This window comes from Mus musculus, chromosome 10 (genome assembly GCF_000001635.26).
Source record: "Mus musculus strain C57BL/6J chromosome 10, GRCm38.p6 C57BL/6J".
Classification (NCBI taxonomy): Eukaryota; Metazoa; Chordata; class Mammalia; order Rodentia; family Muridae; genus Mus; species Mus musculus.
The window spans coordinates 130,380,473-130,406,749 of NC_000076.6; the positions used below are offsets into that span (position 1 = coordinate 130,380,473).

At 36.2% G+C, this 26,277-nt stretch overlaps 1 protein-coding gene across 1 annotated transcript; it reads right to left on the reverse strand.

Moving 5' to 3' along the window:
• Positions 1-5,327: 5,327 nt before the first annotated feature.
• Vmn2r84 (vomeronasal 2, receptor 84) lies at positions 5,328-13,769 on the reverse strand. The gene is made up of 6 exons (NM_001081448.1): positions 13,564-13,769; positions 11,405-11,687; positions 10,203-11,006; positions 8,650-8,874; positions 7,387-7,510; positions 5,328-6,235 (listed from the first exon to the last, which is right to left on the reverse strand). The coding sequence occupies exons 1-6, from the start codon at positions 13,767-13,769 to the stop codon at positions 5,328-5,330; spliced, it is 2,550 nt and encodes an 849-aa protein (NP_001074917.1).
• Positions 13,770-26,277: the final 12,508 nt, after the last annotated feature.

The following is a 26,277-nucleotide window of genomic DNA, read 5'->3' on the forward strand; positions in this document are numbered from 1 at the left end:
AAGCAAGTGGTGATGTAAACTCACTTGGTTCTTAATGTAATCAATTAAGCTGATGAATAGCTTTTCCCCAAAATAGCAGTTACCCTGTTACTTAAACTGCATATTTGGGTCACTTTACAATGCCTGCAAAGAATACATTTTCCAGAAAAGTATTGGGCAAAGAATCAGATTTAAAACTGCTTTCTTTCTCAGATATTGTTCCATGTCATATTATTTATGCATATGTGTAATCATGCCCTTCCTTGATCCTATATACATGTCCTATCTTCCTAGAGTGAAACTTGATCCTTAAAATGTTCAAATAATAAGAAATATTTTCTAAATTATTTCCAAAGAAATATGTGTGTTTATGGACATTAAAATTGGACATTTCCTAAGAACCCTCAGAAACAAGGATGCTGAAGTTTACATCTATAATCACATTGTGATTAGGGCTTTGTGAGGAATCAGGACAATAGCTAGTATCCTGTTGCCAGCTAGCATTTCGCATGTAATGAGAACAACCTGTCATGATGGCTCAAATATGGTAAAGTGTAAGAATGCTACTGGAAACTGTCTTTTCACTATTGTATAAATGTCTTTGCACTGACAAAGTTACTAACACAGTATTTCACAAACTTATACCTATATGTGTTTGCACTAAACAAACTTCATTGATCTATGTCAAAAAGCCTATATATATATATATATATATATATATATATATATATATATATATACATATATATATATATATATATATATATACATATATATGTATGTATGTATATATTTCAAACATAGAATTGTTTAGCACATGATTAATGAGTAGATTGAATTACCTGTTGTCCTCTTGTTTAAGAGTGAGAAATGAAATAGAAATAGATGTGAATTTAGTTAAGTTCATATATAATCCTTATAGAGAAATTTTTGAAAATGGCCAAATGTTGAGAACTCATAAAATGAATAAGTTAAACTCTTGATTAATGATATTAGGCTGAATGGTGTCATGCAAGCTGCATCAATAGTAATGGAATGACAGCTCAATATAAACAATGATTACTCAAGAACTTAGATGCCAGTTTTATCCTATGGGTGATGATACAATAGCCAAAGTCATTAAGATAGTCAAACTGCTGAATGTTCTGAATGTTATAAAAACCACACAAGTATTTTCCCTCACCCTGAACAGTCTCTGGAATTGTAAGTAGCCAATTTAAGTGGGAGTGGATGGGTAGGGGAGCAGGGCAGAGGGAGGGTATAGGGAACTTTTGGGATAGGGAACTTTTGAAATGTATATAAAGAAAATATCTAATAAAAAAAACAATTTAAGCTTTCAAACATACCCAATTTAGGCTATTTTACTTCATCATTTACAATGCCTTAGGAAACTTATTTCTTTAATGAATACACAAATAAAAACTATGGAAGATGATAAAGAGGAAATTGATTATTTTTATCTTCTTCATGAAGATGATATGCTTCATGGAGTGGCAAGTGTTGCTATAGCATAATTGACCAGGATAGTGCTTTACAGCAACAATAAAGGCAATTTCTGCTCAACTTTAAAATGTTTGCTTGATTTATACAGGGAGTGAGAGAAATATTGAATCAACAGTGGATTTTCCCTTGGGCTTCTGCAGACCAAGGAGCAGTATGTCAAGTGTAGAGATGATACACATGCCAACTCAGAGCAAACCCTTTGCCTTCAATAAACTGTCATTATCGACTTAAGAATCTCTCTTGGGGATGTCTAACCTGAATGGCTTTGTTGCCATAGACCTTCTTAGGCTTTTTCTGAATTACCATGACACCCACACTGTCACTCAAGTTTTTCATTGTAGTCATTCTGAGTGCAGTAGGATGGAATCTCAGAGACATTTTGATTAGTCTTTCCTCGATATTAAGGAGGATGAACACTTTTAATTTCTTCTTGGTCAATAGAGATTCTTCTGTTGAGACTTCTGTTTAGCTCTGCATATCATTTTGAACTGGATTATCTGATTTGTTGATGTCCAATTTCATACAAGCTCTCCATCAGGTATTGTGTTGTTGCAGATATTTTCCCATTCTTTAGATTTCAGTTTTCCCCTTTGATAGCACCTTTTGCCTTACAAAATATTTTCTTCTTCTTGATGTCCCATTTATTAATTGTTCGTCTTAGAACCTGAGCTGTTGGTGTTTTATTCAGGAAGTTGTTTCCTGGGACTATAGATTCAAGATTATTCCCCATTTTCTCTTCTATTAAATTTAGTGTATCTGGTTTCTGTTTGAGGTCTTTGATCCACTTAGTCTTCAGTTTTTATAGGGTGATAGACAGATCAATTTTTATTCTTCCACAAGCAGACATCCTCTTGGAACAACACCATTTGTTGAAGATGCTTTCATTTTTCCATTGTATAGTTTTGGGTTCTTTGTCAAATATCAAGTATCCATAGTTGTATGGATTTATTTTGAGGTCTTCATTTAATTCCATCAATCAATCTGTTTGTTTTTAAGTTCATAGCATGTGTTTTTGTTTGTTTATTGTTTTTGTTGTTTGTAAATGTTGCCTTTTAGTAGAGCTTGAAATTAGGAATTGTGATAACTCCAGAGATTCTTTTTATGTGCCAGGGTTGATTTAGCTGTCCTGGGTGTTTTTTTTTCCATATGAGATTGAGTACTGTTCATTCAAGGTCTGCAAAGAATTGTCTTGGAATTTTGATCAGAATTGCATTGCAAATGTTGAATGCTTTTGGGAAGGTGTCCATTTTTACTATGTAATCCTACCAATCCATGAGCATTGGCAATCTTTCCATCTTCTGATACCTTTCTCAATTCTTTCTTCAAAGACTTGAAGTTCTTGTATACTTCTTTCCCTTGCTTGGATAAAGTTAAACAAAGGAATTTTATATTATTTGTGGCTATTGTGAAGGGTACTGTTTCCCTGATTTCTTGCTCACCTCATTTATCATTTGAGTAAAGAAGGACTACTGATTGTAGAGTTGCGTTCGATTCTTAGATAGAACATAAAGTTGGGTGAGTAGAGAGGTGGGAAGGATTTGGGAAACATTTACGGAGAGAAAAACCTTAGTCAACATATATGAAAGTTTTAGAATTTAGAATATTAAATGTCAAGATCTAATATGATCTGTCATAAAAACAAAACAGTATAGATTTAAGGAGGGAACAATTAATAAAGTCTTAGGGCATGAGTTAATTGTAGTGGCTTGGGAATTAGATTTCATGACCTGGGATCAGTCATATGTAGTTCCCCACAAATCAATCATTAATCTATAGCTGATTACTATATCAGTGGTATTGAAAATATTTAGCTCTGTCTAAAATATTTCTTTCATGTGAATAGTAGTATAAACTTCTTCCCAGAAATCATGAGAAGTGATGGAGAAAATTACAGGAAGTTGCATTTTATAAATGATTTTCAAACCCATAATGAAACTGTAGCCTTCAGGTGATGGATGTTAATCTCTTTGTGCAGTGTTGATCATATGAATCTACACCAATTTTATATGTGTGTTTCTGTAGCATTAACTCCACAGGTTTCCTTTGTTCCCTTAATACCAGTCCTTTCTATAAGCATTTCACCTCTTCCAATTTTAAACATGTTCTCACCAAAGGTACTAAATCACTGCCTGGCTATCAGTATCTCAGGCATATTCATAGGCACATTTAATTTAATTCATGGGCAAGAATTATTAGACTTGATTGATTGAAAAAAAAAAGAAGAACTTGAAATTCACTGTTAGGGTGTTGGAGAGGATCCAGAAACTATTCAGGAACGAGGGTGAATATGATTCAAATACACTATGTGAAACCCTCAAGGAATTAATAAACTTGATATGAAAAATCAAAGGGTACAACCTCATGGAAGCTAAATAATATATTACAGCATAATGATCACATGAAAGATGGAAATGAAGAAAACTTTAAAAATTAGAATGGAATGTCAAAATAGAACATACCAAAATGTATTGGACACAGTGAACATAAATAAGTGAGAAATATTTACAAAAGAAACTACCTACTGTGCATGAGAGACAGAGAGAAAGACACACTTGATGAAGACAGATAAAAGTGGTGTAGATTCAAATGGTCAACACTGCACAAAGAGATTAAAATCCATCACCTGAAGAGAGAGAGAGAGAGAGAGAGAGAGAGATTTTATGTGAATGGTAAAATACACTCTCAAGAATAAGCTACCAAATAACAGTTAGAAAATACAGCAACAAACAATACTCTGAGAAAAAAAAATCATACTGGCCTTCAACATCTGATATTCAGAAATGGTAATGTGTATATGGTTTTATGTGTCTTTCTGTGTGTAATATTAAATTGAATAATCTATAGTTAGTAATATTTTAACAAATTTATAATGAGATCCTTCATCTAGAGTGATATATGTTCACAAACATCACTGACCTAAATGTGATATAGGTATTTGTACTACATTATTTTCACTATCGATTTTCCTCACATTTACATCTCATAATGAAATGCTGTGTTTTCACTTAAAGTTCAAGAGCCTTATACAGTAGACACAATCTGAACCCCATACTCTTTTTTATATACTCTTATACTCTTAGTAGTATGTTATCTAAATATTATGAATATATTCATAGAACATGGTAAATTTTTCCAATATCCCCGGCTTCTGTGATGGCCTTCAACAATATGCAATGCTGTAACTATGCCCGATAAGCTAATAACATTCTGTCTTTTTTCTCTTTTCAAATCAATAACTTTATTGAATCACTAATCTATGACATTCCAAATTCCAACCAATACAATTTACCAATTTGCTGATTTCTTAGTTATTGTGGCAATAACAAAACATCATGGGCAAAAGGGATATATTGAGAAAGTGTTATTTCTTTATTTACTTTGGTCACAGTTAATTTAAAGAAGCCTAGACAAGAACATGGATGCAGGAACTCAGTCAAAGTCCAAGGAAAAATGCTGATTACTGTCTTCATGTCCATCCTATCTACAGTTTTCTTTCATATACCTTCTATAAAAACTTGCCTAGAGGTGCTACTGTCTACAGTCAGTAGGGTCACCATATATTAATCATTAATTAAGTACATGACTTACACACAAAACCACAAGTGAAAATGATGGTAGCCATTCCTCAATTGAGATTCCTGGATATCAATACTTCAGGTTTGTGTACTTATGAATAAAACCATTTTCCACCAACTCTGGTAATTAGTATAACAATGGACAGTGCTATCCTGTTTGTAAGTCCAATTTATATAACTAAAAATTTTTATATGATTAAGTACTTCTTTTGTTAGGACAAAAAAAATGATATGTAGACTATCATCTAGCATTTTGATACTATGAAAGTTTCAGTAAAGCAATTTACCTTTGTACTTCTGTATACAATTTGAATCTGGTCTAACTAAAATAGCATAACACTTTGGGACAAAGATACACCCTAGCAACCCTGCACTAGAAGCCAAGATGGAAAAGACCTCCACAACCACCATGACCTTCCCCCTGGTGCTGTGGTAGACAGGGAGGAAGGTGATCCAGACACTGCAGAACACCAGCATGCTGAAAGTTAGGAACTTGGCTTCATTGAATCTGTCAGGAAGGTTCCTAGCCAGGAAAGCCACAGTGAAGCTCCCCAGAGCCAAGGAACCCAAGTATCCCAGGACAACATGGAAGGCAAGGACAGAGCCTGTGTTGCAAAAAATGACAGTCTTCCCATGTTCAGATTGTATATCTCTGTCAATAAAGGGAGGAGATGTTAACAACCAGATTCCACAGAGAACAAGTTGGATTAGGGTACAAATGGGAATGACCAACTTAGGTGCCCCTGTCATCATCATCATCCCTCTCATCCTTCCTCCTGGAGTAGTGAGCTTGAAAGCCATGACCACAGTTATTGTTTTGGCCAACACTGTAGAAACAGCCACAGTGAAAAATAGTCCAAATGTGGTCTGCTGCAGGATGCAGGTGACCTGGTTGGGATGTCCAATGAAGAGCAATGAGCAGAGAAAGCAGAAGACTAGAGAGATGAGTAGGATGTAGCTGAGAATGCAGTTATTGGCCTTCACAATGGGAGTATCCCTGTACTTCACAAAAGTGACTAGTACTAGAATTGTGATGGCTGTGAAGGACAGTGCCATGCAGCCCAGAGCCATCCCCAATGGATCTTCATAAGCCAGAAATGACACAGCTCTTTGGAGGCAATGGGTTTGCTCTAAGTTGGCATATTGATCATCTGGACATCTCACACACTGTTCCATATCTGATGGCAAACAATAATAAATCCTTCTAAGATATCATAATTATATAGTTAAAAATTGGAGATTTGTATTATTCAGTGGATATATCAATAAATAATTTGGTTTTGAGCATCTGTTCCATTCCTTATCGCTGTAGGAACCACTAACATAATTGTTCTCTATTAACCTATGCATTGTGAGGGAACAGATCACCATCATAGGGAATGGAAGATAAAAAATGTTTACTAACCAAAAAATAATATGAATAATAATCATATGTATAATCACAGATTATTTAATTCCTCAAACCATAAATTCACTATTCACAGACAAGGGTAGTGTGCAGACATCGTTATTGATATCAGTTGATGAAATGCATTATGTACTTTGTTTGCTTTGTCAGTTGTGCCCCTTTGTCTCTATCTACACATAGGAACCAGAACATACAAATCCTCATGCAAATACAGTTTTCATAAAGGCATTTTTTTCATGCTTGGAGCTGTATGCCTCATAGACATATGCATGTCCTTCTTGTTGTGCTACAATTTCTTTCTTCACAGCAATACATTCCAAGATACATGGCATGAAGGTAATGGGTGTTCCCATTCATCCCTCTTTCCTTAGCTAGGTGATGATTGATGATAAGCACTATCACAACTCTTGTTGCATTCTTTGAATCTTCACTCTTGTTCTAACTCTGACAGGAAATTCTTAATTCTTTAAGCCATTTAAGCTCCTAAAATATATTTTATTAAACAAGAACTGCTACTCTGAGCATCTGGTCTTTGTCAGGGACTAAGCTGGGTGATGGAGGGAAAGAGTATGGACTGATCAGGTGGTCAAGTTTCTTTGTACAATGAGTCAAAGAAAAATAACCATATGCATAGATTATGCCTAAAATATTACTTTAAAAAATTGTTACACATGTATGTCCCTCTAAGCATTTTCTATATAATATAAAATCAGTAACCATCATGTTGTGAGAGAAATGCCTTGTTTGAGGAAGATACTGTATGTTATTTTCTGGGTCCTAAAGAAGTTGACATTAACTAATTAAGGTTTGAAACAGGGAGATTTTAGGTCTTCAGTGTGCATCTAAGCCATATCATATTTCTAGTTTGGAAAGAGAAGGTACTCAAATTCAGCACTTTTTCTTTTGTATGCAAGCATGTACCTGTTTCATTGGAAACCTCATTTTCTGGGCACTGAACACAATCAAAGCAGCAGTCTGCTGTTTCTTTCTGATGAATTTTCCTGAATCCAGGAGTACATGTCACACTGCACATGGAGGAGGGTACCTGAGGCAATGCATAAATATTATATATATTATGTGTGTGAATGTGTTTGTGTAATTCATGTATACATCTTATGAATAATGAACCATAGATTGATATATGGGACATTAATAGATATGGCTATACATAGTCCTCTGATAACCAGTAAATCTTAGAAATTCCAGCCAGATTATTATTTGTATTACCCTTTAATGCACTGAATGTCACACAATATTTACTACATCATGTAATATTATATATGTAACATTCGGGTTGTAGCAATTTAAAATTTTTCCTTATTAAATTGATTAATCTTCAAGGAATATTTATGTGGCATCAGTGTTTCTCTCATGATTTGTAACTTTAAAAAAAATGAACTGAGTTGTATGGAAAAAGAAGGTAGGGTAAGTCAAGGAAGAGTTGTTTGATGAATATGACCAAAATATGTTATATAATACTCTCATAAAATTAATGAAGTTTTCCTAAGTGTAAAAGAAAACCTTGAACCTCCATCCCTTCCCCTATTTCCCCTGATTCTATGAGGGAGCTCCCATATCCCACCCACTCCTGTTCCACCACCACTAGCATTCCTCTATGCTGGGACATCAAGCCTTCAGAGGACAAGGGGACTCCCCTCCCACTGATGCCAGATAAGGCAATCTTCCACAAAAGAGGGAAAACCAGGAAGTGGAATAATATTTGAAATGTAAATAAATAAAAAATAAAAAATTTATAAATTAAACAAGTGAAAACCTTGAATCTGGAGAAAGATTTATGTTAATGAATACATGCTAATTTTAATCAAGCTATAAATATGTTCACACAATCAGAAAATTCCATGCTTTATATGTAGTTAAAATTTTTAATTATATGTACATATACATTATACTATAAATTTCATAAATATTTTACTGTATTGTGGATGAATAGGCATGTGGGTGCTATTGAACATGGAATCCAGAGGCCTTTGATGCATTTATGACCAGATTTCATGAAGTTGAGAGTTATCAAATTTTGGTGATTGTAACATTTGTGGATGGTCTTTTGCAAGAGTAGCAATTGATCTTAACCACAAAGCTCTTACTTCAGTGCCTGATATTTTAAATTTTAGATATCCTAAAAAAAAAAAAAAAAAGAAACAACAAAAATTGTGGTATACCCACTGATGTTCCTCCTGTGGCCCATTCCAAATCTTCAGATATATGAAGTTGTTGACTCTGTGGGAAACAAGGAAAATAGCTTCCTATTTTCACTTTTAATCCAAGGCCTTGTGGAAAATTCCAAATGATGAAAATGTCATACTCTGCACACTGATATTCCCTATGATTCATGTTCACCATTTCTCCAACAGGGTTAGTAAATACCCTAGTTTTCAGCAAGGGAGCCAACTAAAAAAGATGCATGCATACATATGTATATCAAAAAAGGGAGTGCAAAGTTGAGAATTTCCCCTAATTTCTCAACAATTTTCAGAAAAGACAGCTGTATTGAAATAATCCCGCGTGTAGTAAAATATAATATACTTCACAGATAATTGAAACTTTATACACTTTATATTAATGTTTGATGATAAAATGTGCTAGAAAAAAATGATTACCAAATAACAAGTAACATGGGGTGTGTGTGTGTGTGTGTGTGTGTGTGTGTGTGTGTGTGTGTGAACAAGTTTGACAAAAATACTTCTTATGCAACTAGAGACAAAGCTTTGGGGGGTACTGGTACTGGTTAGTTCATATTGTAGTTCCTCCTATAGTGTTGCAGACCCCTTTAGCTCCTTGGGAACTTTCTCTAGCTCCTTCATTAGGGGCCCTGTGTTCCATCCAATACATGACTGTGAGCATCCACTTCTGTATTTGCCAGGCATTTTCATAGCTTCACAAGAGAGAGCTATGTCAGGGTCCTTTCAGGAAAATCTTTCTGGCATATGCAATCGTGTCTGGGTTTGTTGGTTGTATATGGGATGGATCCCTGGGTTTAGTCACCATTGGGAGGAGAGGTCCTTGGTCTTGCAAAGGTTATATGCCCCAGTACAGGGGAATGCCAGAGCCAGGAATAGGGAGTTGAGTGGATTGGGAAGCAGGGTGGCAAGAGGGTATAGGGGGCTTTGGGGATAGCATTTGAAATGTAAATGAAGAAAATATCTAATAAAATGCATTAAATAAAAAATACTTTTTTAATAATTAAGCCATGTATGTGGGAATGAAGGGGAAGTCTGAATGTCTGGAAATTGTGAAAATAAAAAATATTTCTGGGTCTTTCATGTACATACATTATACACATAAAATAAACATAAACTCAATAAAATGTGCAGTGTTAATCATTTATTTTTGTAAATTGTTAATTGAAACGAATATTAAACACAGCAAATGTAACAAGTTTTGAGAAATTCTTCAGAAAAGTATTCTAGTCTATTCATCACTTAAGGATTTTATGATAAAACTCTTGGGTACTATTTTTAATTTTGAACTGTTTTGGTGAAATGTTGAGACATCTTTTCAAAAAAACTCACTGATATTCATGAAAAATGTATTGTCTCCTATTAAATGTTATCTTTGGCATGATATTCATCTATGTAAAATATTCATTAGGGAGTTTTGCAGTGTACAACTCGTTCCACTGCGAGAATAATCTCTAACAAATGAACAGTTGTTTCTTTGGGTCTGTTTAAAAGATCACATTGATATCTCTAGGCATAATGAAATGTAAGAAAGTTTACCTGCTGACATTCTGTGTATTCTCCTTTGTCTTCTGCCATTTTTTGAGACTCTACTTGTTGAAGAATGTGCTCATGGTAGGTATGGGCCACAGCATAAACAGCATTATACAAATTGTAACCTTCATCACTCAGGGCCATGTCATAGTTGTGCAGTGCTGTCAATTCTAATGGGTTTTCGCATGTGAAATGATCCATTTTAATGCTGTTCTTAGAGACTGAACAATTAAAATAATTCCACCTCAGTACTGACTGAGAAATGTTTATTGGGTATTTGGAAGTGTTCATTGTTTGCATAAAATTCTTAAATTTAGCAATCCAACCTTTGTGGTGTGCAAAAGTGACAGTACCATGGAAGAGATCAAGGCTGAAATCTTTTTTATTTGTGATAACATCCCATTGTGAGGTTGTGATCCAGATCCTCCGAGCACCTAAATATGCCCATCTTCTAAAGCTAATTTCTAGTGTAGAGTTCATTTCACCATAAATGATAACAACCTTTGCTGAAGATGTCATAATTTGTTTATCATACATATTACCCCTTGTCATGTATATCTTCATGGTTTCTGGGATCACATTCACAAAAGCTAAACAAATACCGTGCCTTTGGCTTTCTTCTCTTAAATCTGAATGAAGCTGAACACCCTGGTCATCATCTGAGATGACCAGTCCTATCCAAGTCCATCTAAAATGAAGCATCAAGGAGACCATGCCATGGGACAAATGTGTGTCCTTGGTGGCTATCTGATGGACATAGGGAAAATGGTCATGGTCACTCAGTTTAGGATTAAATGGTCCAAAGAAAACCTAAAGGATGTAGAAGAGAAGATGAAACATCCACATGAGGAATATGATTATTAGGATGTTTGGAATTATATATACAATTAGTGCTACCCACCTTTAAGAACTCCTGTTAAGGAGTGTAAGAATATACTATAAATATCATGTATTATTCCTATTAGATTCTAGACTATTCCTGACAAGTATGAATTTCCTAGAACACAATATTGTCTGTTTACCCAGTACATATATGATATGATTATTTAATTCTTTACTATATATATAAAATGTGTGTGTGCGTGTGTGTATGTGTGTGTGTGTGTGTGTGGCAGCACACTCATAAATTCATGCTGTCCAACTTTTCTTGTAGGCACCTGTAAATGGAATTTAATGTTGTTAACTCATTCAGTGTCACATAATCTTACCGTTGGTGTCCAAGAATCAATTGCCAGTTTTAAGGATGTTTTCCATGATGGTCCTGTAAGGCCTATGGCACATGAATCATCTATGTCACAGACATAATTAACATAATTCAGGCTGTCATTTGTTAGCATATATTGTATATCCAGATTTCCCAATGAATCTTGACAGTTACCAGCCATGACAGAGAATACCAAAGAGGTGTTTGGTAAAAGATCAGGATTCTTGTTGATCTCATTAGTAGCAAAAAACATTACCAGAACAAACTCGTATTCACTTGCTGGTATTCTAAAACAAGGCATAGTGATGATTATGGGAGATGTTTGAAATATAAAATTTCATTGCAGTTAATTTTTTAGTATGAGACATGCTAAATTTCTGTCTAAATATCTTGAAATTAGCCTCATATATTAGAGATCATTAGAGCAGAATACATTTTAAGAATTCATAGATATGGGGTAATACTATATGATAAGTTTTGTATCATTTGTATTGAAAATCAATAAAGTTTGTTTTATCTCTCAATGCCATCCTTGAACTAGATTACAGTCCTATTGAGTAAGACTGCTATAAAAGAACCTTGGAGTTGTAATTCCACAGATACATGAAAAAGCATGACTAAACCATATATGAAATACATAACAGATTCTCCTTAATATTTTGTTATTTAAATGCAATTTATGAATCAAACATCTTAATAATATTGAATATTTTCAGAATCAAATAATAAATCTAAATTTTGTTCAACTACTATTATCATATCCTTTTGTACCTAAAAATATCATTAATGTGTATTTAATAATATCCATTATTGAGGATCTTATATCTAATATTGAGTACTAAATTGTTTCAAATCATACAAAATATTCTTTGGGAATTAGGCATAGTAAAACAACACAAAATTTTAAAAAGTGAATCATTAAGAAATATATTCAAAACCTCTTATATGATACCATATGACATAATGTGAGAATTTTCAAAACACATTATATACCTGTGTACATTGTCTAACAATGAGTTTACTTTAAAAAGATTATCAGTGTTTCTCAGAGAGAAATTATTTTATCGGTAAGAATATTTTACGTATTTCCAAATAGCAAAAACTCTTAAAGCGAAACTTTAAGAAAATGCTAATTTCAGTCACAGTAAGAAAATTAGGAATAATATTTCCATGATGTTTGTAGAACATGCTTTTAATATTTTCAACTGTTAATACCATCAAACAGCAAAATAATTTTAAGTTAATAATGTTACCTTTTAGTGTGTTGTTAATATGTCATTTTGTAAAAAATTATCAGATTTCTTTTAACACCTCAGTCTTCCTACTTCTTTGAGATCCTTTAAATGATATCTGAGCAAAGAGATCTTCTCTCTATAATAAATGTGTTCATCTGCCAGGCATGATTGGCAGTTCATCTGTTACTATTAGCTATTACATCTCATCAGGAGTAAAAACACCAAACATGCTCTAATGCTGAAATTTGCATTTTTCAACTAAGTGTTGGGCACTAAGTTTTTCCTCTAATCCAGAATGATGTATGACACAATTCATATATTTATAATTTTAAAACTTATTATGGCTTATAAAATTGTCACCAATGAGAATTTCCACTACTTTTCCAATGAGGTGTGGGAAAATGCAAAATACATCAGAAATAAAATTCCTACACACCTAACACAGAAAAATAATAATGTGAAGCAACCATCACTATCAAAATGTACTGTGTTCTCTGGCTACCAATTGAAAAATGTATTATTTTAATCCCTAAGACATGAAAATTAAATAAGAGATGGAATGAGAGGCAGAGGCAGAAAAGCACAGGAAACCTTGGTTTATGAAAGAAAGAAGTTCCAAGCACATTGATTAGCCTAAGCTGAACGATTTCAACACTACTTCATTCATAAACTGCAGCCACAAATGATAATACTTCACAGAATCCATCCTATCTCATTGTCCAGCACTGTGAACTGGAGAACACTGAATTAAAACTAAACTAAACTGTGACACATTTGAAAGTATTAAAATAGTGATTGAGGTAATAATTAATTTTCAGTGGCTCCCAAAGTTACAGGGAGTGGAACAGTACAGAACCCACAGTTTGTGTACACAGCTAAATATTTCTAATTATTAACATTGACAAAGGAAATAAAGTTAATGACTTACCTAAAATCCAACCATACATTATAAAAATCATCTTTCATAAGTTTCTTCATTGTCCAAACGAAATAACCACACTCACTTTGCAAATTTCCATCATTATATTCACTACTTTTTATCCTCCAAAAGCAAATGGGTTCTTTCAAACAACACAAGATGAGAGAAAACTTCAGAAGCAAAAATGAAATAGTTAAAGCACACATTTTCTTCATGTGTGCTAAAATCTAAGATGGAGTAATTGTGAAATCCATTTCTTATGGAGACAAATATCACACATATGTAGACCTATGTGTCTGTTTTAAGGCTACTGCTGTCTGGAGATCCACTTAATTATATTCAACAATTCCTTTCCATTCATATTATGTAATGGTCCCTGGATACATAGGGAAAATTCTGGCCTCAAGCTCTACATCTGAGGTCTGAAAACTATTGATCAACACATTTCTGAAAACATATTTTGGACATCATGGTTTCCATCCTCAGATGGTATGATTTCATTCATGTACATTGCATAAACCCCAAGGACAATCTTCTCCTGGACACCTTGGACCAGACCATGTGTCAACAGCCATATGTATGAAAACAATGGATTTCATCAGAGCTTCCATGATAAGACAAGAGTTGAGAAGGTCGTAAATGTTAGATATCATTCAAACATTGAATTTAATCAGGGAACATTATGTCTTCCATTGTCTAGTGTAGGGAAGGGAAGTCTCACATTAAACATGGAGAGAGGGTTGAACTTTCTCTCTGTTGTCCATATATTGTTTGCCAGTCACGTTTACAAAATCTCCTCAAACTTCCTGTTATTCCTGTCATTTTGAGAATATGTCACTATGCAAAATCCAAAAGAGCCTGGAATTATGAAGACTCAATACGCAACCTGTCTAATATCAGTTCCTTTCCAGACATTCACTGAGTTATTATGCTGATCTCTTGCCTGATAATCAATGCCTGGCAGTCAGTGCCATTTGGTGAAACATTTCTTTGCTTGATGTTTGTTCATACCTCATTAAGAAGTTTGAGAACAATTTCATATATGATGATCAAAGGAAAGAATTTAAGTGTCATTTGTGAGAGAGAATTCTATTGCTAATGTTAGCATATACTTTATATTTTTCAATCATATCTAGCTGGTATTTGTTTTGAAATAGTGCTGTATTGCATTACATTGCAACAACACAAGTGTTTGTCTGTTATGCTAATTTATGTAACTTGGTTACATTACAATGAGTAAAATAGATGGAGCATTGAATTTGATTTGTAATTCTTTGAACTACCTTATATTTCTGCCTATAATATTCACACTGCCTTAAATGGAGTCTTTAACTCCATTTTTGAAATGGTTGGTATGTCACTGGCTTATAATAAAATCTTGTTATGGAGTTTATTGTACTATCTTAGTTACTATGAATATACATTTGTTTCATACATTTGTTGAATTATGACTTTATCAGTTTGCATTTTTTTCAGTACTTTTGGAAACCTATAGATTGGATAAATTGAGTGTCTTGTTGTGATATCCTATAGTTTTTGTATACTGGACAATAATTCCACATCAAATGAATTAGGAATGTGCATGGAAGCTGACTCTTCTCTCCATTGTGACTGCTATTGAACTACTGTGATGGTTTGTATATTCTTGGACCAGGGAGTGGCACCATTTGGAGGTGTGGCCTTGTTGGAAAAGGTGTGATCCGGTTAGAGTAGGTGTGTCTCTGTGAGTGTGGGCATAAGATCCTCACCCTAGTTGCCTGGAAGTCAGTCTTCCACTAGCAGCCTTTGGAGGAAGACATAGAACTCTCAACTCTGCCTATGGCATGCTCCTGCCTTGAAGATAATGGACTGAACCTCTGAACCTGTAAGCCAGTTCCAATTAAATGTTTTTTATAAGACTTGCCTTGATCATGGTGTCTGTTCACAGCAGTAAAACCCCAACTAAGACAGAAGTTACTACCAGGGACTGGGGTATTGCTGTGATAGGCCTGACAATGCTTTTATTTGAAAGAATGTGGATTTTGGAACTTTGGATTTGGAAAGCAGTGGAATGCTTTAAATGGGGCTTAATGGGTCATCCTAGTAGGAATATGGAAGACTTAGTTGCTAGGAGGTATTTGAACTCTATTGACCTGGCCCAAGTGATTTCAAAGGAGAAGAATTTCAGAATGTGGTATAAAGACTGTTTTGTGGTATTTTGGTGAAGAATGTGGCTACTTTTGCCCTTGTCTGAAAAGTCTGCCTGGGGCTAAGGTGAAGAGACTCAGATTAATTGCACTAATAAAGGAAGTTTCAAAAAAGCTCAACAGAGACTTTGTTCTCTGGTTAAGTCTTATAAAGAGAAGTTTAAACAAGCATAGCAAGTTTAGAAAGGAAAAATATAAAAGATATGGTTCGAGTATTAAAGGGGTTCCAGGAAGTGAAATGGAGCAAAATCTTATGTTTTAGGATAAACAGATTAAGGGAGTGGGACTTTGGGGCAAGATCCTACCCAGCTAAATTTAGATCCAGGCATGGTGATATACCTTAATCTCCAGAGACTGGGATGCTGATCTCTGTATTCTAGATCAATCTACACAGCAAGATCCAGAACAGCCAATTTAGGTAGTGAAGGAGTTAGAGAAAAGAAAGCTGGTGGTAATGTAATAGAACAAGGAGGCCATGTTCCATCTCCTGCCAGCAGCAGAACACTGCAGTTTCAGCCATGTGGCTCTGGCTTTAGAATGAATAATAGAAGGAACTACTTGGACAATTGATGCTGGTTAGCTGGAGCTAAGAAATTAGCAGTGATTAAGAAGAGACGAGCGGCACCACAAAACCGAACAGCTTCTGGGACAGGCGGAGCCAGAGAGCCACTGAGGCAGCACCCTTTTCGGGCCGCAGACAGCTGGCCACCGTCCCGACCAGAGGACAGGTGTCCGCCTGGCTCAGAAGCCCTCAGCTTCAGTCTGAACAGGTGAGAGGGTGCACCACAGAACTGGACAGCTTCTGGGACCTGCCAAAGCAACACAGCTTCTGGGAAAGGTCCTGTTTGGGGCCTTCTTCTTCGGCCAGGAGGAGGTCCACACACAAGATATCGGCACACCTTCCCTGTAAGAGGAGAGCTTGCCAGCAGAGAGTGCTCTGAGCACTGAAACTCAGAGGAGAGAGTCTGTCTCCCAGGTCTGCTGATAGACGGTAACAGAATCACCAGAAGAACAATCTCTAAACAGAGTCAACTATAACAAATAACTCCAGAGATTACCAGATGGCGAAAGGTAAATGTAGGAATCTTACTAACAGGAACCAAGACCACTCACCATCATCAGAACCCAACACTCCCACTTTGCCCAGTCCAGGGCACCCCAACACACCCGAAAACCTAGACCCAGATTTAAAAGCATATCTCATGATGATGGTAGAGGACATCAAAAAGGACTTTAATAACTCAAAGAAATACAGGAGAACATTGCTAAAGAGTTACAAGTCCTTAAAGAAAAACAGGAAAACACAATCAAACAGGTAGAAGTCCTTACAGAAAAAGAGGAAAACACATCCAAATAGGTGATGGAAATGAACAAAACCATACTAGACCTAAAAAGGGAAGTAGACACAATAAAGAAAACTCAAAGTGAGGCAACACTGGAGATAAAAACCCTAGGAAAGAAATCTGGAAACATAGATTTGAGCATCAGCAACAGAATACAAGAGATAGAAGAGAGAATATCAGGTGCAGAAGATTCCATAGAGAACATCGGCACAACAATCAAAGAAAATGGAAAATGCAAAAAGATCCTAACTCAAAATATCCAGGAAAACCAGGACACAATGAGAAGACCAAACCTACGGATAATAGGGGTGGATGAGAATGAAGATTTTCAACTCAAAGGACCAGCAAATATCTTCAACAAAATTATAGAAGAAAACTTCCCAAACATAAAGAAAGAGATGCCCATGAACATACAAGAAACATACAGAACTCCAAATAGACTGGACCAGAAAAGAAATTCCTCCCGACACATAATAATCAGAACAACAAATGCACTAAATAAAGATAGAATACTAAAAGCAGTAAGGGAAAAAGGTCAAGTAACTTATAAAGGCAAGCCAATCAGAATTACACCAGATTTTTCACCAGAGACTATGAAAGCCAGAAGAGCCTGGACAGATGTTATACAGACACTAAGAGAACACAAATTCCAGCCAAGGCTACTATACCCAGCCAAACTCTCAATTACCATAGATGGAGAAACCAAAGTATTCCACGACAAAACCAAATTCACACATTACCTTTCCACGAACCCAGCCCTTCAAAGGATAATAACAGAAAAAAAAAAAAAACCAATACAAGGACGGGAACCTCACCCTAGAAAAAACAAGAAGGTAATCCCTCAACAAACCTAAAAGAAGACAGCCACAAAAACAGAATGCCAACTTTAACAACAAAAATAAGAGGAACCAACAATTACTTTTCCTTAATATCTCTTAATATCAATGGTCTCAACTCCCCAATAAAAAGACATAGACTAACAAACTGGCTACACAAACAAGACCCAACATTTTGCTGCTTACAGGAAACTCATCTCAGAGAAAAAGATAGACACTACCTCAGAATGAAAGGCTGGAAAACAATTTTCCAAGCAAATGGTATGAAGAAACAAGCTGGAGTAGCCATCCTAATATCTGATAAGATTGACTTCCAACCCAAAGTCATCAAAAAAGATAAGGAGGGGCACTTCACTCTCATCAAAGGTAAAATCCTCCAAGAGGAACTATCAATTCTGAATATCTATGCTCCAAATACAAGGGCAGCCACATTCATTAAAGAAACTTTAGTAAATCTCAAAGCACACATTGCACCTCACACAATAATAGTGGGAGACTTCAACACACCACTTTCACCAATGGACAGATCATGGGAACAGAAACTAAACAGGGACACGGTGAAACTAACAGAAGTTATGAAACAAATGGATCTGACAGATATCTACAGAACATTTTATCCTAAAACAAAAGGATATACCTTCTTCTCAGCACCTCATGGTACCTTCTCCAAAATTGACCACATAATAGGTCACAAAACAGGCCTCAACAGATACAAAAACATTGAAATTGTCCCATGCATCCTATCAGATCACCATGCACTAAGGCTGATCTTCAATAACAAAATAAATAATAGAAAGCCAACATTCACGTGGAAACTGAACACTCTTCTCAATGATACCTTGGTCAAGGAAGGAATAAAGAAAGAAATTAAGGACTTCTTAGAGTTCAATGAAAATGAAGCCACTTCATACCCAAACTTATAGGACACAATGAAAGCATTTCTAAGAGGAAAACTCATAGCTCTGAGTGCCTCCAAAAAGAAACTAGAGAGAACATACATTAGCAGCTTGACAACACACCTAAAAGCTCTAGAACAAAGGGAAGCAAATTCACCCAAGAGGAGTAGACGACAGGAAATAATCAAACTCAGGGGCGAAATCAACCAAGTGGAAACAAGAAGAACTATTCAGAGAATCAACCAATCGAGGAGCTGGTTCGTTGAGAAAATCAACAAGATAGACAAACCCTTAGCCAGACTCACTAGAGGGCACAGGGAAAGCATTCTAATTAACAAAATCAGAAATGAAAAGGGAGACATAACAACAGATCCTGAAGAAATCCAAAACACCATCAGATCCTTCTACAAAAGGCTACACTCAACAAAACTGGAGAACCTGGATGAAATGGAGAAGTTTCTAGGCAGATACCAGGTACCAAAGTTGAATCAAGATCATGTTAATGATCTGAACAGCCTGATATCCCCCAAAGAAATAGAAGCAGTCATTAATAGTCTCCCAACCAAAAAAAAGCCCAGGACCAAATGGGTTAATTGCAGAGTTCTATCAGACCTTCAAAGAAGATCTAATCCCAGTTCTTCACAAACTATTCCACAAAATAGAAACAGAAGGTACTCTACCCAACTCATTCTATGAAGCCACAATTACTCTGATACCTAAACCACAAAAAGACGCCACAAAGATAGAGAACTTCAGACCAATATCCCTTATGAATATTGATGCAAAAATCCTCAATAAAGTTCTTGCTAACCGAATCCAAGAACACATCAAAACAATCATCCATCCTGACCAAGTAGGTCTCATCCCAGGGATGCAGGGATGGTTCAATATATGGAAATCCATCAATGTAATCCAGTATATAAACAAACTCAAAGACAAAAACCACATGATCATCTCGTTAGATGCTGAGAAAGCATTTGACAAAATCCAACACCCATTCATGATAAAAGTCTTGAAAAGATCAGGAATTCAAGGCCCATACCTAAACGTGATAGAAGCAATCTGCAGCAAACCAGTAGCCAGCATCAAAGTAAATGGTGAGAAGCTTGAAGCAATCCCACTAAAATCAGGGACTAGACAAGGCTGTCCACTCTCTCCCTACCTATTCAACATTGTACTTGAAGTCCTAGCCAGAGCAATTAGACAACAAAAGGAGATCAAGGGGATACAAATTGGAAAGGAAGAAGTCAAAATATCACTTTTTGCAGATGATATGATAGTATATATACGTGACCCTAAAAATTCCACTAGAGAACTCCTAAACCTGATAAACAGCTTCAGTGAAGTAGCTGGATATAAAATTAACTCAAACAAGTCAATGGCCTTTCTCTACACAAAGGACAAACAGGCTGAGAAAGAAATTAGGGAAACAACACCCTTCTCAATAGCCACAAATAAGATAAAATACCTAGGCGTGACTCTAACTAAGGAAGTGAAAGATCTGTATGACAAGAACTTCATGTCTCTGAAGAAAGAAATTAAAGAAGATCTCAGAAGATGGAAAGATCTCCCATGCTCATGGATCGGCAGGATCAATATAGTAAAAATGGCTATCTTGCCAAAAGCAATCTACCGATTCAATGCAATCCCCATCAAAATTCCAACTCAATTCTTCAACGAATTAGAAAGGGCAATCGGCAGATTCATCTGGAATAACAAAAAACCTAGGATAGCAAAAACTCTTCTCAAGGATAAAAGAACCTCTGGTGGAATCACCATGCCCGACCTAAAGCTGTACTACAGGGCAATTGTGATAAAAACTGCATGGTACTGGTATAGCGACAGACAAGTAGACCAATGGAACAGAATTGAAGACCCAGAGATGAACCCACACACCTATGGTCACTTGATCTTTGACAAGGGAGCTAAAATCATCCAGTGGAAAAGAGACAGCATTTTCAACAAATGGTGCTGGCACAACTGGCTGTTATCATGTAGAAGATTGGGAATTGATCCATTACTATCTCCTTGTACTAAGGTCAAATCTAAGTGGATTAAGGAACTTCACATAAAACCAGAGACACTGAAACTTATAGAGGAGAAAGTAGGGAAAAGCCTCGAAGATATGGATACAGGGGAAAAATTCCTGAATAGAACAGCAATGGCTTGTGCTGTAAGATCGAGAATCGATAAATGGGACCTCATAAAATTGCAAAGCTTCTGCAAGGCAAAAGACACCGTCAATAAGATAGAAAGACCACCAACAGATTGGGAAAGGATCTTTACCTATCCCAAATTGGACAGGGGACTAATATCCAATATATATATAAAGAACTCAAGAAGGTAGACTCCATAAAATCAAATAACCCCATTAAAAAATGGGGCTCAGAACTGAACAAAGATTTCTCACCCGAGGAATACCGAATGGCAGAGAAGCACCTGAAAAAATGTTCAACATCCTTAATCATCAGGGAAATGCAAATCAAAACAACCCTGAGATTCTACCTCACACCAGTCAGAATGGCTAAGATCAAAAATTCAGGTGACAGCAGATGCTGGCGAGGATGTGGAGAAAGAGGAACACTCCTCCATTGTTGGTGGGATTGCAAGCTTGTACAACCACTCTGGAAATCAGTCTGGCGGTTCCTCAGAAAATTGGACATAGTACTACTGGAAGATCCAGCAATACCTCTTCTGGGCATATATCCAGAAGATGCCCCAACTGGTAAGAAGGACACATGCTCCACTATGTCCATAGCAGCCTTATTTTATAATAGCCAGAAGCTGGGAAGAACCCAGATGCCCCTCAACAGAGGAATGGATACAGAAAGTGTGGTACATTTACACAATGGAGTACTACACAGCTATTAAAAAGAATGAATTTATGAAATTCCTAGGCAAATGCATGGACCTGGAGGGCATCATCCTGAGTGAGGTAACCCAATCACAAAGGAACTCACACAATATGTACTCACTGATAAGTGGATATTAGCCCAGAAACTTAGGATACCCAAGATATAAGATACAATTTGCTAAACACATTAAACTCAAGAGAATGAAGACCAAAGTGTGGACACTTTGCCCCTTCTTAGAATAGGAAACAAAACACCCATGGAAGGAGTTACAGAGACAAAATTTGGTAGTGTGACGAAAGGATGGACCATCTAGTGATTGCCATATCCAGAGATCCATACCATAATCAGCTTCGAAATGCTGACATCATTGCATACACTAGCAAGATTTTGCTGAAAGGACCCAGATATAGCTGTCTCATGTGAGACTATGCCAGGGCCTAGCAAACACAGAAGTGGATGCTCACAGTCAGCTATTGAATGGACCACAGGGCCCCCAATGGAGGAACAAGAGAAAGCACCCAAGGAACTAAAGGGAACTGCAACCCTATAAGTGGAACAACAATATGAACTAAGCAGTACCCCGGAGCTCTTGTCTCTAGCTGCATATGTATCAAAAGATGGCCTAGTCAGCCATCACTGCAAAGAGAGGCCCATTGGACTTGCAAACTTTATATGCCCCAGTACAGGGGAACGCCAGGGCCAAAAAGGGGGAGTGGGTGGGTAGGGGAGTGGGGGCGATGGGTATGGGGGACTTTTAGTATAGCATTGGAAATGTAAATGAGCTAAATACCTAATAAAAAATGGAAAAAAAAAGAAGAAGAGACGAGCATCAATAAGGTGAAATCTTCTGGGAAGTGTTTTCTTTGAGCACATAGAAGCTGTATTCCAGAGATAGCCAAGGTTGTACCTCCTGCTGCAGCTGTACTTGGTAATGGGAAAGAGTCACTAAGGTGTTACTGGTTTTGAAAGCATGAAGGGGTTATGAAGAGCTGCTGAGGCTTGGCACTGTGAGAGGCCATGGAAGGCCATTGGTGAAGATGCTGCCTCAGTTGTACTTGATGGCTCAGGACTGAAGCGGTCATGCAAAGGATTTGAGGCTTGGCACCATGAAGCGAGCCTATGAGAGGCTATTGGTGAAGCCTAGTTGGAGTGGCACACCCCAGTGTATTGGCGATGTCAGTACCATAGGATGATCACCAAGAACAGAAGCCGTAGTGAAGTGGATCAACCTGAGCTTAGAGTGCTACAGAGGGCAGAGCTGGAGAAGTGATGCCAGCCCTTAGGAGGAGCCCAAAAGATCAATTGGAATCCCAGACACTGAAACAAGAAGCTGTAATATTGAAAGACTCAAAGATGTTAAAGATGCCAGAGCCATGGGATACATGCTGAGAAAAGCTGCTAACAGGGAGTGGAACCAGCCCAAGAGAAAATTTGTTACATTCAACAAAGATGAAAAAGGAGTGTAGATCTGAAAACTGCTTTGACATCAGCCATGGAGATGCAGATTTGGAATTTGCCCACCTGGTTTCCTGTCTTTCTTTGAGGATTACAGTTAAGTGATTGGATGGATTTCAGAAGAGACCTTGAACTTTGGACTTTTAACACATTGTTGAGAATGCTTTAGACTATGAGGACTTTGAAAGTTGGACTAAATGCATTTTGCATTATGCTATGTTTAAGTATGGCCTCACAGAGACTCATGTGTTTGAACAAGTCTATGGGGGCTAGGAGTAGAATGTGATGGTTTGTACATTCTTGGTACAGGGAGTGGCACCATTTGGAGGTGTGGCCTTGTAGGAATAGGTGTGACCTGGTTGGAGTAGGTATGTCACTGTGGGTGTGGGATTAAGATCCTCACCCTTCTTCCCTGGAAGTCAGTCTTCCACTAGCAGCCTTTGGATGAAGGCTTCAAACCTCAGCTCTGCCTGTACCATGACTGCCTGGATACTGCCATGCTCCCAACTTGATGATAATGGACTGAACCTCTGAACCTGTAAACCAATCCCAAGTAAATGTTGTTTTTTATAAGACTTGCCTTGGTCATGGTGTCTGTTAACAGCAGTAAAACCCTAACTAAGACATAGACTTTCTTAGGTTTTTTTTTGAATTTCCATAACACCCACACTGTCACTTGAGTTTTTCATTGTAGCCATTCTGAGTGTTGTAGGATGGAATCTCAGAGTCATTTTGATTAGTCTTTCCTTGATATTAAGGAGGTTAACTTGTAATTGCTTCTTGGTCAATAGAGATTCTTCTGTTGAGACTTCTGTTTAGCTCTGCATGCCATTTTAAACAGGATTATTTGATTTGCTGATGTCCAATTTCTTGAGTTTTTTATACCAGCTCTCTCTCAGATATTATGTTGTTGTAGATATTTTCCCATTCTTTAGGTTTCAGTTTTCCCCTTCGATAGCACATTTTGCCTTACAAATATTTTCTCTTTCTTGAGGTCCCATTTATTAATTGTTCATCTTAGAACCTGAGCTGTTGGTGTTTTATTCAGGGAGTTGTTTCCTGGGACTATGGGTTCAAGATTATTCCCCATTTTCTCTTCTATCAAATTTAGTGTATCTGGTTTCTGTTTGAGGTCTTTGATCCACTTAGTCTTCAGTTTTTATGGGGTGATAGACAGACCTATTTTTATTCTTCCACAAGCAGACATCCTCTTGGAACAACATTTGTTGAAGATGCTTTTATTTTTACATAGTATAGTTTTTGGGTTCTTTGTCAAATACAAAGTATCCATAGTTGTATGGATTTATTTTGAGGTCTTCATTTAATTCCATCAATCAATCTGCTTGTTTTTAAGTTCATACCATGTGTTTTTGTTTGTGTGTTTGTTTGTTTGTTTGTTTTTGTTGTTTGTAAATGTTGCCGTTTAGTAGAGCTTGAAATTAGGAATTGTGATAACTCCAGAGATTCTTTTTATGTACCAGGGTTGATTTAGCTGTCCTGGGTGTTTTGTTTTTCCATAAAAGATAGAGAACTGTTCATTCAAGGTCTGAAAAGAATTGTCTTGGAATTTTGATTGGAATTGTATTGCAAATATTGAATGCTTTTGGTAAGGTGGTCATTTTACCAGGATAATCCTACCAATCCATGAGCATTGGAGATCTTTCCATCTTCTGATACCTTTCTCAATTCTTTCTTCAAAGACTTGAAGTTCTTGTATACTTCTTTCCCTTGCTTGGATAGAGTTAAACAAAGGAATTTTATATTATTTGTGACTATTGTGAAGGGTATTGTTTCCCAGATTTCTTGCTCAACCCATTTATCATTTGAGTAAAGAAGGGCTACTGATTGTTGAGTCAATTTTGCATCCAGACACTTTGCTAAAGATATTAATCAGCTGTAGTAGTTCTCTGGTAGAATTTTGGGAGTCACTTATGTATAATATCATATCATTTTTAAATAACAAAACTTTGATGTTTTCCTTTCCAATTTGAATCCCCTTGATGTCCTTTAGTTGTCTTATTGCTCTACCTAACTTTATAAACTATATTGAAAAGACACATAGAGAGTGGGTAACCTTTCTTTGTCCCTGATTTTAGTGGAATTACCTCAAGTTTCTCTTCAGTTAACTTGATGTTGGCTTTTGACTTGCTGCGTTTTGCTTTTTAAATGTTTAGGTACTATCTTCTGTCTCAGATCTCTCTAAGATTTGAAACATTAATGTGTATTGGATTTTGTCAAAGGCTTGTTAATCATCGAATAGAACGATCATGTGATTTTTTTTCTTTAAGTTTGTTTATTTGGTGGATTACATTGATGGATTTTTGTACACTGAACTACATCTGCATCCATGGGATGAAGCCTACTTGATCATGGCGGATAATATTTTAGATGTGTACTTGAATTCAGTGTGTGAGAATTTTATTTCACAGAAATGATCTGAAATTCTCTTTCTTATCAGGGTGACTGTGGTCTCTTGAAAGGAGTTTAACAATATTCCTTCTGTATTTTTGGTTGTCATTTGTTTATCTTGACTCCCATTTTTCTGTTCAGTTAGCTGTTGTTTGTTTCTTTGATTTGCATTTGATTCTTAGAGAGATAGAACATAAATCTGGGTGAGTAGAGAGACAGGAAGGATTTGGGAAACATTAAGGGAGAGAAAAAACTTAATCAACATATATAAACATTTTAAAATTTAGAAGATTAAATATCAAGGTCTAATATGATCTGTCATAAAAACAGTATAGATTTAAGGAGAGAACAATTATTAATAAAATGTTAGGGCATGACTTAATTGTAGTGGCTTGGGAATTAGATTTCATGACCTGGAATCAACCATATGTAGTTCCCTCATGAATCAATCATTACACATGTTTTACTATATCAGTGGTATTCAAAATATTTAGCTCTGTCTAGAATATTTGTTTCATGTGAATATTATTATAAACTTCTTCCCCAAAATCATGAGAGGTGATGGAGAAAATTATAGGAAGTTGCATTTTATAAATGATTTTCATACCCATAATGAAATTGTAGCCTTCAGGTGATGGATGTTAATCTCATTGTGCAGTGTTGTTCATTTGAATCTACACCACTTTTTTTAATCAGATATTTCTTTCATTTACATTTCCAATGCTATCCCAAAAGTCACACAC